The sequence below is a fragment of the Hemicordylus capensis genome, chromosome 1 (assembly GCF_027244095.1).
Source record: "Hemicordylus capensis ecotype Gifberg chromosome 1, rHemCap1.1.pri, whole genome shotgun sequence".
NCBI classification, from domain to species: Eukaryota; Metazoa; Chordata; class Lepidosauria; order Squamata; family Cordylidae; genus Hemicordylus; species Hemicordylus capensis.
In genome coordinates this window covers 307,738,348-307,757,120 of record NC_069657.1, presented here as the reverse complement: position 1 = coordinate 307,757,120, position 18,773 = coordinate 307,738,348, and the positions used below count along the sequence as shown (strand labels likewise).

Here is an 18,773-nt window from a genome sequence, read left to right as displayed (position 1 = left end):
TCCAGGCTTGGCTGCTTATGAAAACAGCCTTGTTGTTGGAAGCAAAGTAAGAGAAAAACCTTGGTAGAAGTGATTGAGGCTCTCCTCACGAGCAGTGAGAGCCAAGGAGAGTTTTGGCAGGGAGAGCAGGCTTGGCGGCCAAATAGGCTGCCCACATGATTACCGGCTCCGTCACAGAGCCGGTTGGGACAGTGGGGATCGTGGGCCCCGGAAGTCCCAGCATGCCCCGTGTGAGCAAGGGAGCACACACAGCTCCCAAACCCGGGAACAACACAGTTTTTGATTGTGTGAATTCTCTCTCGCTCTCGCTTCCTCACTGTGTGTGTAGATATATATTTTGCATGTTCTCCCCCTTGGTTGTGCATTTAAAAAAAAAGAAGAAGCCCTGACCGGGACTGATTTATAGCACTTTAAATAGGCAGGCTAGAAATTTAGAGAGAGCTTAACAGTGGGATAGGAAAATTAAACTCCAGTGCCAAGTATGATGATGATGATGTATTTTTGAAGTCTCTTTTGAAAATAGTGCTATCAATTTAAATAGGAGTATTTACAGGCTTTATATCATTTATACTAGAGCAGTCATATAACTTCTTTTTCTGGGGGTATTCTAGGATTACCTAGTCAAAAGTGATCTGAGGATTACATTCTAAAGACCAATGCAATAATGTATTTGCTTGTGGCAAGAACTTGTTCTAATTGGGTAAGAAGCACCTATTTAATGTGGTCTTTATTTAGCATGGGGAGAGTAACTGGCTCTATCCAGCCCCAGCACAGTACCTCCGGTGACTGTTGCTGGTGTCTATCTTATGTTTCTTTTTAGATTGTGAGGCATTTCACATGATTGTAGAAAATTGGGCTAGCCTCCACTAGCCTGATTTCCTACAATTGTGTGAACCACCAGGCTCGGCTGCGAGCCTGGTGGTTCTTGAGCGGGTAACCCTCTCAAGTAGCCCGCCTCTTAAACCGGTTTTGTGGAGCAAGCACTCAGCAAACCCGGTTTTTGGAATTGTGAGCAGCCGTGGTGCAGCTCCGTGCCACGGCTACTCACGAGTAGACCCCCGGCGAGAGGCTGAAAAGCAGCCTCCCGGCTCGGGGGTCTCCCCAGTATGCCCTGCGCACTCGTGCAGGGCATACTGGAGCTTCCGGTGGCCACACAGCCCCCGAACTCCCCAGCCTTCGCCGGCCCCATCACGGAGCTGGCAGTCGTGTGGGCGGCCAATTTGGCCACCCAGGGCTCCCGCCCTGCTCGTCTGTGGGGAGAGCGGGCTTAGCCCGCTCTCCCTGCAAAACCACAAAAGTGGGTTTCACGGATTGTGAGACCCAACTCTGTGAGTCCTTCAGGGATGGGGATCCATATTATTAATTAATTAATTCTCCATGTTAACTGCTTTGGAAACTTTTGTTGAAAAGCTGTATATAAATATTCATTCTATGCCTGTGGTTTCATTTATTCATTTTAAATATTTCTAACTGAAATAGGCACTGATCTCCACTTTCCACTGACCTCCTATCCAAGGCAGTTAACTAGCAGCTATCCCTTCTTGTGGCAAACAGATTGCCAACTCCTTTGCCATGAACAGAAATTGCAGGCTTGCATTCCAAACAGTGACAAGCAAAACTGCAGGTTTTGCTTGTAGCATCACTAACAGGAGCTAGAAGAGTGGGCACCATAAGCAGAGCAGACAAGTGACTTAACTGCAGTGATTTTAAATTTGATGCTTATTGTATAATCAGATAAGGCAGAATAGTGGTATCCTGAATGCATTTCATTCACCTACTTTCAATTTATCAGTTCTCTGAGATTCTTTGAGGGAAACCCAAGGTACTCAACCTTTGATTTTACATGTAATGCTAAGAGTGGGTGCTGGGAAGGGCATTTGCAGGGAAGAATACATGGGCTGGAGGGGTGCCCAATCTTCCCTTCATCTACCAGTTCTCCCTTGTTTAAATGCTCCACCCCACCTGGTTGTTGTTTTTTTTTAAAGGTAATCTAAGCGTGAATTCACATTTCAGTTTCAATGACAGATACTGACCCAGTTCAGACAATCATCTATGGATTAGATTATTCCAAACTAGCCACAGTGAGATTTGGGTTCCTGTGCTCTCCTTCCCCTGTCCTCATTCTCCACAGGGAAGAGGGGGGAGTGGCAGGCTTTCTTTTTCACTTTAAGAATGAATCACAATTTTATGTTTATATAAAAACTTGGAGAATTCTGGGTTAGTTAGTTAACTTGAGTTAGAACAAACTGGGGTGTCAAACCAGGATCAAACTGCATTTTGATACACTAGTTTGTTCTAACTAGTTTGTTCTATCAAACCAGAGTATTCTAAGTTTATACATAATGTGGAACTGCAATTTGTTCTAAAATTGAGAGCAAAAGCTTTCACTCTCCTCTAGAGGAGAGTGCAAGTCCAAGGCTTGTTTATAATAATCTAAACCATGATTGTCTGAGTCAGACTATTGTTAGGTGAGTCTAAGGGTTGTTAATTCCCCCCTCCAGCTGCTGAAAATGTGTATGTGTCGCACAGGGGTCATAATATGAGTAAGCAAGTGCTTATGATACTGATCAGCCCAAGAGTCTCTGAGCAAATAGTACATATTCCTGATTACTGTGGACTCTGTTATTGACACTCTCAGGCTAATCGACATGGTGAGCAGTTACAAATGCTATAGCACCATAATTTTCAGTGCACAGTCTTCATGTTGGTTTGTATGCTCAACTAATTTGTTGTAGCTTTATCACCTCACAGCTTGGTCTGATCACCTCACAACTTGTGAATGTTTCAGTTTATGCTATGACCATTTAATTGTTCTGTTATTGTTTTATTAGAGTACTTATTGGCTGCATCTTTAATCCATGGCAGTTCTTATATTCCTCTCCTTTTGCAGAACGCGGCTCTCCTCGTGACTTGATTACTAGGGACATTACAGATACGACAATTGGGGTGTCATGGACAGCAGCTCCAGGATCAGTTCAGCATTACAGAATTCTATGGAAATCACTTTACGATGATGAGTCCGGAGAGAAAACAGTTCCTGGAAATGTAATAAATACTGTACTGGAAAACCTGCAGCCTGAAACCAAGTATAAGATTTCAGTTTTGGCTGCTTACAGAAGTGGAGAAGGTGCTCCTTTAGAAGGAGAAGCTACAACTGAAGGTAGGTAGAATGCAGCATTACTTGTAACAGAGCCCAACGTTCTCACTTGTGTACTTTCCCATGAGCAGCATGCGTGGGTTGTATGTATGTATTTCTGAGACACCCATTATTGCTAGGGTTAAACCAGGTTTAGGTCCAAGGGTGAAAAAGACAAATTCCTACCTGCAGGCTTACAATTTAAATAACTGCCTTAATTATGCCATTAAAAAAACCACACCTATAAGCACAATCCACCTCCATATAGGTTCATTTGTCTGCACATGGAGAGGTCGGCAGCTGAGTTAAGCAAAGGCTTAATGGGGACAAAGGAAATTCAGATGGGCCTGCTGTTGCTGAGATGGCTCAGCATCTTGCAGAGTTTGTGTATGGAGTAGGGAAACAGCAGTTCTATGCGGATCCCTATGAGTGTGAATGGCTCCACCTGCATGGATATGGATTGTGCTTGTGTCTTTTCTTATCCCAAATTAGTGAAACACTACTGTCCTGTGATGTGAAAATTGCAAGCATTTAAACAGTATTTGGAGAATCTAAATGGAAAGAATTGGGAGAGTCATATCCGTATCCAAAATAAAGTGTGTTTGTGAGTGTGGAACGTCTTTACAAAAATATTATTTAAAATGAGACACCCACTGAACTTAATCCTTAATCCTGACTGACCCTGTTCCTGAATTAAGTTACTTCCTATTTTAAAAGTTTTTTTTAAAACCCCAGACTCTGGAACTGGAAAGCACTCAGTTGCTTAGCTGGAAGTTGATGAATAATGCTATCACTGGAGTGAACCATGTTCTTTGTTGTGATTGAAAGAGAAAGAACACCATTATAACTTCTTTTTTTTAAAAAAATGGATATGCCCCCAGGGAAGAAAGGAAACAAAATGGACTAGGATAGATGAGTCTCCTTCAGATCAGGGATGAATTTACTCATCAGGAGCCTCTAGACCTGGCACCTCCTGGAGTCCCCTTCCGCTTGCTGAGTCCACCTGTCATAACACTGCCCTGCCTTTCAGTCTGAACATCCAATTTATGAGAAAATGGACCTTTCTGGAGCCCTCCCACCACCAGAGCAGAGTGCCCTGAGGCCTGAACCTATGAGGCTTGCTGGGAAATCCATCTCTGCTTCAGATAGCACTGCTATCCAAATCAGCCCTCAGGGTAGAATTGGGAGAGATTTGGATTGTGGAATAGATCAGGGTTGACAGACTGTAAATTTGTGAGATCTGCTTTGTTATTTGCTAGAATCTTGAGGTCAAACAACTGGAGCCAGGGGCAAAATAGTGGCTGAATAGGGAAGACATACACTTTGGAGTAAGGAACAGGAGGCCTCTGAGTATATGCTCAACCCAGGAATTAGTTTTCAGTTCCAGAGCTAAACAAACAGTCCTATCACACAAAAATCCACTCCTGGCTTTTCTCAAAGCTGTTTTCATTTCAGCAGCTTAATTTAAGAGGAAGAGAAGTCTTTTTGTGTTGCTGTTGTTAAACAGTTGGAAGTCAAACTCTTGCTGGTCTACTGCAAATTACCCAAAGATCTACTAGTAGATCCTGATCTACCTTCTTTTTGCCCCTGCTTTAGACAGAACTGGTGCTCAAATGACACATGGAGGTCATTCACACAATTTATTTATTTATTTATTTTTACATTTATATACCGCCTTTCGTTAAAAGACCCCAAGGCGGTTTACAAAAGTTAAAACATACAATAAAAAGGCAATAAAAACATCAAGCAAAAAATATAAAAACATATAAAAACAATACAACAGATAAAAACATACAGAAGCAGCAGTAAAAACGATTATGTAAAAGCCTGGGTAAAAAGCCAAGTCTTTACAAGCTTTCTAAAAGCCATGATGGAGTCCGAGGAACGAATGGCCACCGGGAGAGCATTCCAGAGTCTAGGAGCAGCAACAGAGAAGGCCCTGTCCCGAGTGCATGACAGCCGGGCCTCCCTCATTGTCGGCACCCGGAGCAAGGCCCCCTCAGATGTCCTCGTCAAGCGGGCAGCAACACTTGGGAGCAGGCGGTCCCTCAAATACCCTGGGCCCAAACCGTTAAGGGCTTTAAAGGTCAAAACCAGCACCTTGAATTGGACCTGGAAACGAACCAGCAGCCAGTGCAACTCTTTCAAAATGGGGGTGATGTGTTCCCAACGGGCAGCTCCGGATAAAACCCTCACTGCCGCGTTTTGCACTAGCTGCAGTTTCCGGATATTCTTCAAGGGCAGCCCCACGTAGAGCGTGTTACAGTAATCCAGCCGCGACGTGACTAAGGCATGGGTAACCGTGGCCAGATCTGCCTTCTCGAGAAAGGGACACAGCTGGCGCACTAGCCGAAGCCGTGCAAAGTCAACCCTGGCCACCGCCTCCACCTGAGCTTCCAAAAGCAGAGCCGGGTCCAGAAGTACCCCCAAGCTGCGTACTTGCTCCTTCAAGGGGAGTGCAACCCCATCCAGGACCGGTAAAATCTCCTCATCCCGATTGGCTCTCCTACTGACCAACAGTACCTCCGTCTTATCCGGATTCAACTTCAGTTTGTTAGCCCACTTCCAACCCATCACAGCCTCCAGCCCCCGATTCAGGACATCCACCGCCTCCCTAGGATCAGATGACAAGGAGAGATAGAGCTGAGTGTCATCCGCATATTGCTGACAACTCAGTCCAAGTCCCTGGATGACCTCTCCCAGCGGCTTCATGTAGATGTTAAACAGCATGGGGGACAAGACCGACCCCTGCGGGACCCCACAGGCCAACGGCCACGGGGCCGAGCAGTAGTCCCCCAGCACCACCTTCTGGACCCTCCCCCCAAGAAAGGACAATCAAAAAGTCTGTTCTACCAAGGTTCGAGAGCTGTGTGTGCTCCCAGTTTTTGATTGTATGGAAGCGAGGTAGGAAAAGTAGAAGTGATTGAGGCTCTTCTAACAATCAGTGAGAAGAGCCTGGATGGGGTTTGCAGGGAGAGTGGGCTAAGCCCACTCTCCCTGCAGGCAATCAGTCAGCCGTCCCTGGGTGGCCGCAGCAGCCGCCCACACAACTGCCGGTTCCGTCATGGAGCCAGCAAGGGCTTGGGAGTTTGGGGGCCGCATGGCCCCCGGTAGTTCCAGCATACCCTGTGCAAGTGTGCAGGGCATGCTGGAGAGACCCTTGAGCTGGGAGACTGCTTTTTAGCCTCCTGGTCAGGGGTCTCCTCTTGAGTTGCCACGGTGCGAAGCCGGCCCGTGGCAGCGCACGATCCGGTAACCCCAGTTAGCGGAGCTCTTGCTCTGCTAACCTGGGCTAAGAGGAGTGGTGGTTTGGGCAGTTTGCTGCCAGGAGCCGCTCAGCTTCCGTGGCAGCACACAACTGCCAAAAAGTGGACTAGGCTTCCTTAGCTGCTTTTTGGCAGTCGTGAGAATTGCCTCATTGTGTGGAAGCAAGATCGGAGCTTTTTCTCCTACCTTGCTTCCACACAATCACATCTACTCAGGTTTTGCTCTTACCTTGTTTCCACTCGACTTAAAGTTGGGAACATAGACAGCTTCCAAACGTGTTAGAACACAGTTTTTGATTGTGTGGCTGACCTCATGATGTTTCAAGGCTTAATTTGATTAACGCTTAATTTTCCCTTAATCAATAGCATCTGGATTGCCCACTGTGGATTGTTCTAGAGCAAATAGCAGTCAGATCAGGCCCCCACATATCAGGATTGTGATGGAGGTAGAGTCAATATGCTCCGATTCCTCCACTGGTTCCAGATGCTATTGACTAAAGACAAACTAAGCCCACCAGAACTAATAATGCTTTAGATATCATGTGTAGTTTGTTTAAGCGAGCCATACTGCCAAACTGAACTCTGATTGCAAGATTGGTTGGAAAGGAGCAGAGTTTCTCAAAAGAATTTCCATAGGTTTTTGTCAAAGCTTGAACAGAGCAGGAGGCTTTGGTTCAGTTTGGGGCAGAGTTCAGTAGTGGGTAGAGGATGGGCTTTGGCAGGCACAGGCAGGGCTGTCCCCTTATTGCCTTCTTTTCTTGGCGTGTTCTTACATTACCGATAGCAGATAACTAGACTCAGCTGCTTCCATTCATGGCATGCCAGAAGCCAAGTGTTGTTTTGGAACGTTCAAGATTGTGCCAACTTTCCTACATGGCTTAGATGTGAAAGGTCCCCCCCCCCGCCCACGTGCCGCACAAGAAGTTGATTAGCCCAGCAGTGCTGGGGTAAATAATGTAGCCACCTCCTGTGGCTTCTTTTATTGTTTTGAACAAGCCATCAGTGAATAGGAAGCAGAGCTGTTTGTGGGACAAAGGCAGAGCTTTCAAAAACCCAGAGAAACATTATACCTTATATGATGTTGAGAGAGAGCAGTTGCTGCTGCTTTTTATTATAAGTATTTGAGTGAAGACAATATATTCTTATATATTCAGGGCATGTGCACACTATGTTCACACATTGTGTTCAATGCATGTACAACAGTACGTTTTCTCTCTGTACTACTACTACTATTACTACAACTATTTATATATACTGGCTTTCAATGAAAAATTTATCCAAGCAGTTTACAAAGAAAAAGAATAAAATAAGGCTCTCCCCAAAGGGCTTACAGTCTGAGGAGAAACTCAAGGGAGACACCAGCAACAGCCACAGGAAGAATGCTGTGCTGGGGTTGAATAGGGCTGATTGCCTTGCTTATTATAAAGAGAACAGTCACTTTGAAAGGCACCTGTTTGCCTCTGTATCCTGCACTTGAGTGGCTTATACCCAGGTTCACTTTTTAAATGAGCACATGCAGTCGTTCACACAGAAACATGACATATACAGTTTAAAGTTTGAATAATGTTCCTGTGATCATGAGCATCCAAGATTCTTTGTTTTGCCAGAGTCAACTATAAATGTTGAATTGTTGAATTTTCTATAAATGTTGAATTGTTGAATTTTCTATAAATGTTGAATTGTTGAATTTTCAACTATAAATGTTGAAATGTTGAATTTTCTAATTATTGGTGTGGTGGTAGTGAGGGATTCAAATGGAGGTGGGTGGGCAGCATCAATTTCAGTACACACTCATCTGGGATAAGAGTGACAGTTTTCCAAATACAGATGTCATTTGCCCAGTCCCAAACATTAAAGGAAAAAAATTATCTGTGTCAGGGAAAGTATTTGTGTATGCATGTGTGCATTGCATCAAAATGACTGAGTATAGCTGTTACAAAATTAAGGTATCTTGTAGTCCTGTTTTAATGCATACTTTATATGACAAATTAAATTTGAAAAATTAACACAATCCCCCCTCCCCCTTACTTTACACTGAAAAGTGTCACCAAGCTCCAGGACTCTGAGAGTGGATGAAGAGAAAGAGACCACAATGAGAGTAACTTGGCAACCTGCACCGGGAAAAGTTGTCAGCTATCGTGTAGTTTACCGACCCCTCAGGGGGGGAAGACAATTGTTTACGAAAGTGCCACCTACCTCTACCAGTACAGTGCTGAAACGTCTCCAGCCTCTAACCACTTACAACATCAGTGTCATTCCGATGTATAAAACTGGTGAAGGAAAACACAGACAAGGAGAGGGAACAACAGGTACAGATTTATCTGTGGTGGAAGACTACTACCAAGGTTTCTGCAGAGAAAATAATGTAGTTCTGTAGTATGTCTGAGGTTAGCTAGCTGCCAGAGAGAATAGCTATTAGCTAAGGGATTGTAATAGTTTATACACATTTCTTTTGAAGGTTTCTTATTTGTTATTTCATAGGAACATAGGAAGCTGCCTTCTACCAAACCAGACCACTGGTCCATCTAACTCACTATTTTCTATACAGACTGGCAGCAGCTTCTCCAAGGTTGCAGGCAGGAGTCTCTCTCAGCCCTATCTTGGAGATGCCAGGGAGGGAACTCGGAACCTTCTGCTCTTCCCAGAGTGGCTCCATCCCCTGAGGGGAATATCTTGCAGTGTTCACACTTCTAGTCTCCCATTCATATGCAACCAGGGTGGACCCTGCTTAGCAAAGGGGACAATTCATGCTTGCTACCACAAGACCAGCACTCCTCCCAAATGATTTCCCAGTCTGCCTCCAGAGGTGGTGATTCTCCACCCTGTTTCATGGTAGGGCCAGCCTTAGCGGATGTGGTGTAAGCTACCAGTCACCTGCAAGCCACAGAGGACTATGCTGATCCTGTGTTAAACCCTGACTAATCCTTATAATAGAATGGGGAATTAGCAATGTTGGCATGGATTACACAGAACAAACAAGGAACTGATACTGGATCTGACAAAAACACTCACAAAGCTTTGCAGCTCTCTTTGAAGTATTTTTTCCTGTATGTCTCTCTTAGCTCTAAATCAAAGGACTAATAATATGGGAAGTTGCTGAGTGCGTGCCATCTATCTATACATTAAATTCAGGGATTTTTGGCTGATTTATATGAGATTTTGGTGGTGTTCAAATCTTAATGTGCGTACCTAACCTCAGAAATGTTGTCAGTTCCACGGCTTAGCCATGGAATGTGAAAATTAGTACTATTCAGCAGTACTTTTCATGCCACTGATAACCACAACCAGCCCAGACACATCTGGGGTTAAGGGGAATTCTTTTTTTTTACTGTGATTGTGAGAGTACCTTCCTGGGTGACCTGAGCCTCCCAGGGCATGGTCAGAGGGCACATGACGCAGCCAGCCACTTGACTAAAGCTAAGCCGGTCTAGGTCTGGTCAGTGCCTGAACTGGTGACTGCCTGGGAACCCCATGTATGCCACCCTGAATTCCATGATGGAAGAAAGGAGGGAGATAGATGCAATAAATAAGTAAGTAAATAAACCTCAGCACCTCTGATCTTAGAAATTAAGCAATGGAGATGCTAAACTTTTATTTAGACTCCTCTGTCGATAAGTAAGTAGCTTAAGTACAATATTTTTCAGTGACTTGCCACATTAATTCTAAAGGTTGTGTCACAGTTCATTCACCTGCAAGTTTTCCACACTAGGCTTTTAGTTCATATCTCCTCCAGAATGGAGGGTGTGTGCATTCACCTATTGGCCAGATTTACCCCAGAGTCCCTGCAAGCTAGCAGGGAGCACTTCACACACAATTCAAGGTTTCCATCGCGTGTTAGAGTGTAGCATGATTTATATCTGGGTGTTTTTTTTAAAAAAATCCACTTTTTGCATCGGTTTTTGAGGGCAACTTCAGATTCACAGTAAAGCCTTGCAGAAAACCTGTTGTAAAGTCTGCTGTCTGGGAAAGCTCCTGGCAACTTGCCCTGAGAATATAAAGGAGATGGGAGTATTTCATTTCCCCCATATATGGGCTGTTGTGGAAATCAGCACAAGCTTTTTTGTTAGAGCATTTGAACTACCTTTGATGCTCTTTTTTCAGAGGCATCATTGATTATGTGTTTTCATGAATGATTATAATAGATACTGATAGTCAGCCTATTGCCAAAACATTGGTTTTTAGAATGGTGTTTTGCTGTTGGCAGGCTATGAAGTGGTTCACATTATCTTCATCATGAAGATGCTAAATATAGTCTTGGTTCTCTGAAGGCTCTTTCTGTTTAGAGAGGCAAGCATGTTCCTGTTTCATCCCCTACCATAATCCCCGGCTTTTGATCTTTCAGTGTATACTGCTGCATTTTTTGCTAAAAACAACACACTGCACATAGGACAATATTCAAACCAGAAACAAAACTTGGCTTGGGAGGGAACATTTTGCTTGCTAAGTCACTTGTATATTATCCCAGTGCTCTTTAATGTGTACTGGCTGCAGCTCTCATAGAGGACCAGTCCTCTGCTCTGTCTGTTGGCTCCTTCCCGGGACTTGCAACTCTGCCTCCCTCCTGACTTGGAACAGCAGAAACAGCAGCAGCCACCCCCATCTAGCAGTGTCATTGCCACTTCTTTCTGGGAGCCACTTGGCTTGCCATGGCACAGCAGCACCCTCAGCCTCTGTGCTGCCCCCTCACTTCATTTTCTATGAATGGATTGGTCTATGACAGTAATAAAGTTCTGTTCTATGAATGGTGGCAGCAGCAGCAGCAGCAGTAGCAACAGGCGCAGCAGCGGCAGTGGTAGTCGCAGCAGCAGTGGCAGCCTACTTTTACCATATTGGGAGGAAAAGATTCCATGCTGCCACCCAAGTAGCTGCCAAAGAAGAAGTTCAAACATTCCATACAGTCAGGGGAAGTCCCAACATTTGGTTGTCTGAGGTAAAGGACAGTATGATGTTCTCCCCAATTTGTGGACAGGTGCTCAGCATTCTCAAGCCATATTGCTGAGGCAATGGTGACAGTGGCACACATAGGAAGCTATACCTAGTCAGACCCTCAATCCATCTAGTTAGCTTGTTGTTGTTGTTATTATTATTCATTTATTATTTAAAATATTTCTTTACCACCCAAAACTTGCATCTCTGGGCTGTTTCTGCTCATCCATGTCAGGAGGGAGACAGAGAAGGTGCAGCTGCAGAGAATGAGTGAACAGAGGTAGCTGCACTTGTGAGGACTGGCTGTTGGGTGGTGGGACCACATTACACAAGGTGAGGGACCCGGCGTATAGGTATACCAATGCCAGAAGCCTCCGAGCCAAGATGGGTGAGCTGGAGTACTTGGTTACTAATGAAAACATAGATATAGTGGGTGTAACAGAAATCTGGTGGAATGGTGAGAACCAGTGGGACACGATTATTCCTGGATATAAACTCTATAGAAGGGACAGGGAGGGTAGGGTTGGGAGAGGAGTGGCACTGTATATCGAAGAATGGATAGATTCCAATAAGCTAGAAAACCTAGGTGGACCAGAGTCCCCCACAGAATCATTATGGGTAACATTATGAGGACTGAAAAGAAATGTGTGTTACTAGGGATGTGCTATCGCTCTCTAGATCAAAGCCCTGAGAGTGACCTGGAATTGGAGAAACAAATAAGAGAGGTGTCAAAGAGAGACAGTATAGTAATAATGGTTGAATTCAACTACCCACACATAGACTGGGTAAATTCACATTCAGGTAATGACAGAGAGGCCAGATTTCTAGATGTGCTGAATGACTGTGCCTTAGAACAGTTAGTTGCGGAACCAACTAGAGAGATGGTGACTTTGGATTTAATCCTGAGTGGTGCCCAGGACCTGGTGTGAGATGTCATAGCTGCAGAACCATTGGGTAGCAGTGATCATAGTGTGATCCAATCAACATATATGCGAGTGGAGAATTGTCAAGGAAGTCCAACACAGATGTGTTGGACTTCAGAAGAGGAAACTTCTAAAAAATGAGAGGATTGGTAAGAAGGAAGTTGAAAAGGAAAGTCCAGAGGGTCAAATCACTCCAGAAAGCATGGAACTTATTTAAAACCACAGTACTAGAAGCACAGTTGGAATGTATACCAAGAAGGAGGAAAAGTACCACCAAGTTCAGGAGAATGCCAGCATGGCTAACAAGTAGAGGAAAGCTATGAAAGGGAAGAAGACTTCCTTCAGAAAATGGAAGTCCTGCCCAAATGAAGAGAACAGGAAGGAACGTCAACTCTGGCAAAAGAAATGCTAGGAGACAATAAGGGATGCAAAGAGAGTTTGAGGAGCATATAGCTAGAAGAGTCAAGGGGAATAACAAAAACTTCTTTAAATATATCAAAAGTAGAAAACCTGCCAGGGAGGCGGTTGGCCCCTTAGATGATGAGGCTGTGAAAGGGATAATTAAATAGCATAAGGAGATTGTAGAGGAGCTAAATGAGTTCTTTGCATCTGTCTTCATGATGGAGGATACTGACCATATACCATCCAGAACTGAATTTATCAGGTTTAGTGGTTGAGGAATTGGGCGAATTTGAGGTGACAAGGGAAGATGTTCTAAACTGTCTTGAAAACTAAAAATTAACAAATTGCCAGGGCCAGATGGCATCCACCCAAGAGTTCTGAAGGAACTCAAATGTGAAATTGCTCATCTCCTAGCAAAAATATATAACTTGTCCCTACAATCAGGCTTTGTACCAGAGGACTGGAAAGTAGCCAATGTGACTTCAGTTTTCAAGAAGGGATCCAGGGGGGATCCGGGAAATTACAGGCTGGTCAGCTTAACTTTGGTGCCAGGTAAATTGATGGAAAACATACTTAAGGACAAGATTGTTAAGCATATAGAAGAACAGGGCTTGTTGATGGAGAACCAACATGGCTTCTGCAATGGAAAGTCTTGCCTCATTAACCTTTTAGAGTTCTTTGAGAGTGTCAACAGGCATGTGGATAAAGGTGATAGTATACTTGGACTTCCAAAAAGCTTTTGATAAAGTTCACCTCCAAAGGCTCTTGAGTAAACTTAGCAGTCATGGAATAAGGGGACAGGTTCATGTGCGGATCGGTAACTGGTTGAAGGACAGGAAACAGAGTAGGAATAAATGGATAGTTTTCACAGTGGATGTAGGTAGGAAGTGGGATCCCCCAGGGATCGGTACTGGGGCCAGTGCTCTTTAACTTGTTCATACATGATCTAGAAGTTGAGGTGACCAGAGAAGTGGCCAAATTTGCAGATGAGACTAAACTATTTAGGGTAGTGAAATACACAACGGATTGTGAGGAACTCTAAAAAGATCTCTCCAAACTGGAGGAAAGTGTCATCTCAGTGTGTGGCAGCTGTGAAAAAAGCTAATTCCGTACTAGTAATCATTACGAGGGGGATTGAAAATAAATAAGCTAATATTATAATGCATTTATTGTAGATCTATGGTGCAGCCACATCTGGAATACTGCATACAGCTTTGGTCACTGTATCTTAAGAAGGATATTGTAGAACTGGTAAAGCTACATCATCTGGGCTCTTTACCTTGGAAAAGAGGCAACTAAGGGGAGACATGATCGAAGTGTATAAAATCATGCATGGAGTGGAGAGGGTAGACAGAGAGAAATTTTTCTCCCTCTCTCTCACACAAAACTAGAACCAGGGGTCACCCCATGAAACTGAAGGTTGGCAAATTTAGGACCAACAAGAGGAAGTACTTTTTCATACAGAGCATAATTAATCTATGGAATTCTTTGCCATGGGATGTGGTGATGGCCACCAGCTTGGATGGCTTTAAAAGGGGCTTAGACAGATTTATGGTGGACAGGTGTATCAATGGCAACTGGTCTGGTGGCTATAGGCCACTGCCAGCCTCAGAGGCAAGATGTCGCTAAATACCAGTTGCAGGCGAGCAACAGCAGGAGAGAGGGCATGCCCATACCTCTTGCCTGTGGGCTCCCCAGGCATCTGGTGTGCCACTGTGTGAAACAGAATGCTGGACAAGATGGGCTTTGTGCCTGATCCAGCAGGGCTATTCTTATATTCTAATGACCCCTCGTTCTAGTGTCATGTGATAGGAAGTAGCATTTTCTCCACACCACGCATGATTTTATAGACCTCTATCATGTCTCCCCGCAGTTGTCTTTTTTCTAAACTAAAAAGCCCCAGGTGTTGTAGTCTTGCTTCATAAGGAAGGCACTCTAGGCCCCTGATCATCTTGGTTGCCCTCTTCTGTACCTTTTCCAGTTCTACAATGTCCTTCTTTAGATGCGGTGACCAGAATTGTACGCAGTACTCCTAGTGTGGCTGCACCATCGTTTTGTATAAGGGCATTATAATAGTAGCAGTTCTATTTTCAATCCCCTTCCTTATGATCTCTAGCATGGTACTGGCCTTTTTCACAGTTGCTGTACATTGAGTTGACATTTTCAATGAGCTGTCCACCATGACCCCAAGATCCCTCTCCTGGTCAGTCACCAACAGCTCAGATCCCATCAGTGTATTTGTGAAGCTGGGTTTTTTTGCCGCAATATGTATCACTTTACACTTGTCAACATGGAACCGCATTTACCATTTTGTCACCCACTCATCCAGTTTTGGAGCTCCTCACAATCTGTTTTGGATTTCACAACCCTAAATAGTTTGGTGCCATCTGCAAATCTGGCCACCTCATTGCTTACCCAACTTCTAGATCATTTATGAATAAATTAAAAAGCACCAGTCCCAGTACAGATCCACTTCTTACTTCCCTCCATTTAGAGAACTGTCCATTTATTCGTACCCTGTTTCCTATCCTTCAACCAGTTACCTATCCACACATGTACTTGTCCCCTTATCTCATGACTGCTCAGTTTTTTCAAGAGTCTTCAGTGAGGAACTTTGTCAAAAGCTTTTTGGAAGTCCAGGGATTTTTATGCACAGTGGGTTTTACTGCTGGTTTACGGGGATACTTTATTGCAAACTCGAAGTTGTCCCAAAAAACTACCACAAATATTGGATTTTTTAACCCCAGGTATAAATTGGGTTACACTCTTATGCACAGTGAAAAACCCAAATTGTGTGTGAACTTCTCCCCAATAACTCGCAGGGGCTTTGGGGTAAATCAAGCCAATATGTGAATGCACCCCTGCCATTCTGGAGGAGATGAGAGTTAAAGGGCTTCCAGGTATACTATGTCAACCAGATCACCTTTATCTGCACACCTGTTGACACTTTCAAAGAATTCCAAAAGGTTAGTGAGGCAAGATTTACCTTTGCAGAAGCCATGCTGGTTCTCCCCCAGCAGGGCCTGTTCTTCTATATGCTTTACAATTTTATCCTTGAGAATGCTTCCCATCAATTTGCCTGGAACAAACGTTAAGCTAACCAGCCTGTAATTTCTCAGATCGCCCCATATCCCTTTTTGAAAATTGGTGTTACATTGGCTACTTTCCAATCCTCTGGTACAGAACATGATTGTAGGGATTAGTTATCTGTTTTTGCAAGGAGGTTGGCAATTTCACATCTGAGTCCTTTAAGGACTCTTGGATGGATGCCGTCTGGCCCTGGTGATTTTGTTAGTTTTCAATTTTTCCAGACAGTTAAGAACATCATCTCTTGTCACATCTATCTGACTCAGTTCTTTAGCTTCCATCCCTGAGAAGCCTGGTTCAGGAACAGGTATATGCTCAGTATTCTCTGCCATGAAGACAGATGCAAAGAACTCTATTAGCTTCTCTTCAACCTCCACATCCTCCTTAATAATCCCTTTCACTCCCTCATTGTCTAACGGTCCAACTGCCTGTCTAAAGAAGTTTTTGTTATTCTCCTTGATGCTTTTAGCCAAATGTTCCTCAAACTCTTTTTGTCTCCTTTATTGTCACCTTGCATTTCTTTTGCCAGAGTTTGGGTTCCTTTCTGTTCTCTTCATTTGAACAGGATTTTCAGTTTCTGAAGGACGGCTTCTTACCCTTTATAGCTTCCTTGACTTCACCTGTTAGCCATACATCCTCCTGGTCTTGGTGGTACCTTTCCTCCTTTTTGGCATACATTTTAACTAGGCTTCTAGTATTGTGGGTTTAAATAATTGAATTTGACACAATGGTTTTCAATGGTTTGTTGTAGTAGTAGTAGTAGTAGTAGTAGTAGTAGTAGTAGTATAAAGCAAACATTTAATTTGTTGGATGTTATTTGACTGTTGCAGCTTCCCCATTTAAACCTCCGCGAAATCTGAAGACTTCTGACCCTACAAGTTCAAGCTTCCGAGTAACTTGGGAGGCAGCTCCTGGGGAAGTGAGGGGTTACAAAGTGACTTTCCACCCTGCTGGAGAAGATGCAAAGCTTGGAGAATTAATTGTTGGGCCATATGACAACACAGTTGTATTGGAAGAGCTCAGGTATTGCTGATCATAGTTTTTTCTTTCTCTTTCCTTCTAACTTGGCATGAGCCAACTCAACTGAAAAACCTTTCCTATTCCTTTCCTATTTCCGAGAGCCAGCATGGTGTAGTGGTTAGAGTGCTGGACTAGGACCGGGGAGACCTGAGTTCAAATCCCCATTCAACCATAAGACTAGCTGGGTGATTCTGGGCCAGTCACTTCTCTCTCAGCCTAGCCTACTTCACAGGGTTGTTGTGAAAGAGAAACTTAAGTATGTAGTACGCCGCTTTGGGCTCCTTGGAGGAAGAGCAGGATATAAATGTAATAATAATAATAATATTCATATCCTGTTCCAGAAAGTCAGATCATGTTTTAGAGTGGTATACAAGAGTGGTACACAAGAGCCAATTCTGTTTTTATTGATTTTAATCTATTTTGTTAGCTGCCTCAGATACCAAACTTAGAAAGATGGAATAGAAACATTTTAAATTAATGCATTAATAAATGAATTAATACAGACAGGAAGCTTTGGCCATGCCTTTGGTTAATTATCGTATTACCTGTCTTGATGCCCTATGTGAGCTGAAAAGTTGGTGGTTAGAAATAAAAGGATAAATTGATCTTAGGAATTTTTGCTGTCCATATTCAGTAGAACACAATATGATCCAAGTGTAATGAACAATACACAATAATACTCTTCTTCCCTCATTAGAGATGTTGAATGGATGAAAAACAATTGCAGACTTACTATTCTGCCTTAGAGGATCATAATAGGCAATAAAAATCATCTGCTTTCAGCCTAATTTGAACTGTACATGCATTTTAATCATATAGGGCAGACACTTCCTATAAGGTCAATGTTTTTGGAATGTTTGAAAGAGGAGAAAGTTTACCATTAATTGGAGAAGAAATGACAACCACTTCAGACATGACAACCACTGTGAAGCCATTTCTACCTCCAGGTAAATATGATTTTAATGAGGAAAACTTAACACTCATGAGGTATATTTATTAGTTGGACATTTTAGTTTTAGCTGTTTACAAAATTGTTAAAATGAACTGTTTCAACAGAATTAACTGATATAGGTTTACTTGCAGGATTCATTGTACAATAAAGAGGCTGCTTTTCATGAAAACTATTTCTTGGTCATTAGTGATGAGGCCAATTTTCCCCCCACTTCCCATTTTTTCTAATTTGTATCTGTCTTTATGAAAAGCCCATCTTTTATTCTATGTAGGTCTTTTCAGTAACTAGTTACTTTATTTATGATTTATTTAATGTATTTGTATACCATCCCAAACTAATGTCTCTGGGCGGTTTACAATACAATTGTTGTAAAACCAATAGTTGTTGGCCCATTTCACATGGTATTAACAAGCTCTATAGACTTAATTAATAATAAATTACTCAACAAACCTTTTTGACTCAAACCTGTTTAGTACTGCATTATCAATTTGCATTATCAAACAGGTTACAAATCTTTCTGAGTGCCTGTGAACGACACAGTCCACACTACACTGTACAGAGCCAATAAAACGCCTGTATTACTTCATCACTGTATTTTCTACAGAACTGAAAAATGTTGTAGGTACCCTTCATTAAGAACGCTTTGATTTTTTGCTTTTGAAATACACAGTGGCTGATAGTCAGACCAATGCAGCACTCGCGCTATGGGGAACGGGATGATTTTCACCAATCTCCCTTTCCCTCCAAAACATACTGTGACTTCCGAAAATATGTCCCTGAGGGATATGACCCTCAGGGATGGATTTTTTGGTAGGCGCAGTCAGAGCAATGTTGGTCTAGATATCAGACAGTTCTCTTTAGTAGAGTTATACTAGAAGTTTGAATGTTTCTGTAATGTTTTACCACATAACTGTGCTTTTTAGAACTGTTTGCTGGAGTGAGTTTAGAAAAAAATGTCATGGCCAAGATCCCAATACGTCCTTTAGGTGTGCCAAAGGGCTTCACCAAGTGGCATTTTTACCATTTTTTCTTTGAATGGCAGACCCCCTTACCACATCACA

At 43.2% G+C, this 18,773-nt stretch overlaps 1 protein-coding gene across 4 annotated transcripts in view; it reads left to right on the top strand.

The window, feature by feature from the left end:
• The window catches only part of COL12A1 (collagen type XII alpha 1 chain), a 159,390-nt gene that overhangs the window by 32,043 nt on the left and 108,574 nt on the right, over positions 1-18,773 (top strand). For all 4 annotated transcript variants that reach the window (XM_053286902.1, XM_053286901.1, XM_053286904.1 and 1 more), the window contains exons 12-15: positions 2,891-3,160; positions 8,445-8,711; positions 16,571-16,763; positions 17,580-17,707. In XM_053286902.1, the coding sequence (XP_053142877.1) occupies positions 2,891-3,160; positions 8,445-8,711; positions 16,571-16,763; positions 17,580-17,707 (858 nt within the window). The remainder of the gene's footprint in view (positions 1-2,890; positions 3,161-8,444; positions 8,712-16,570; positions 16,764-17,579; positions 17,708-18,773) is intronic.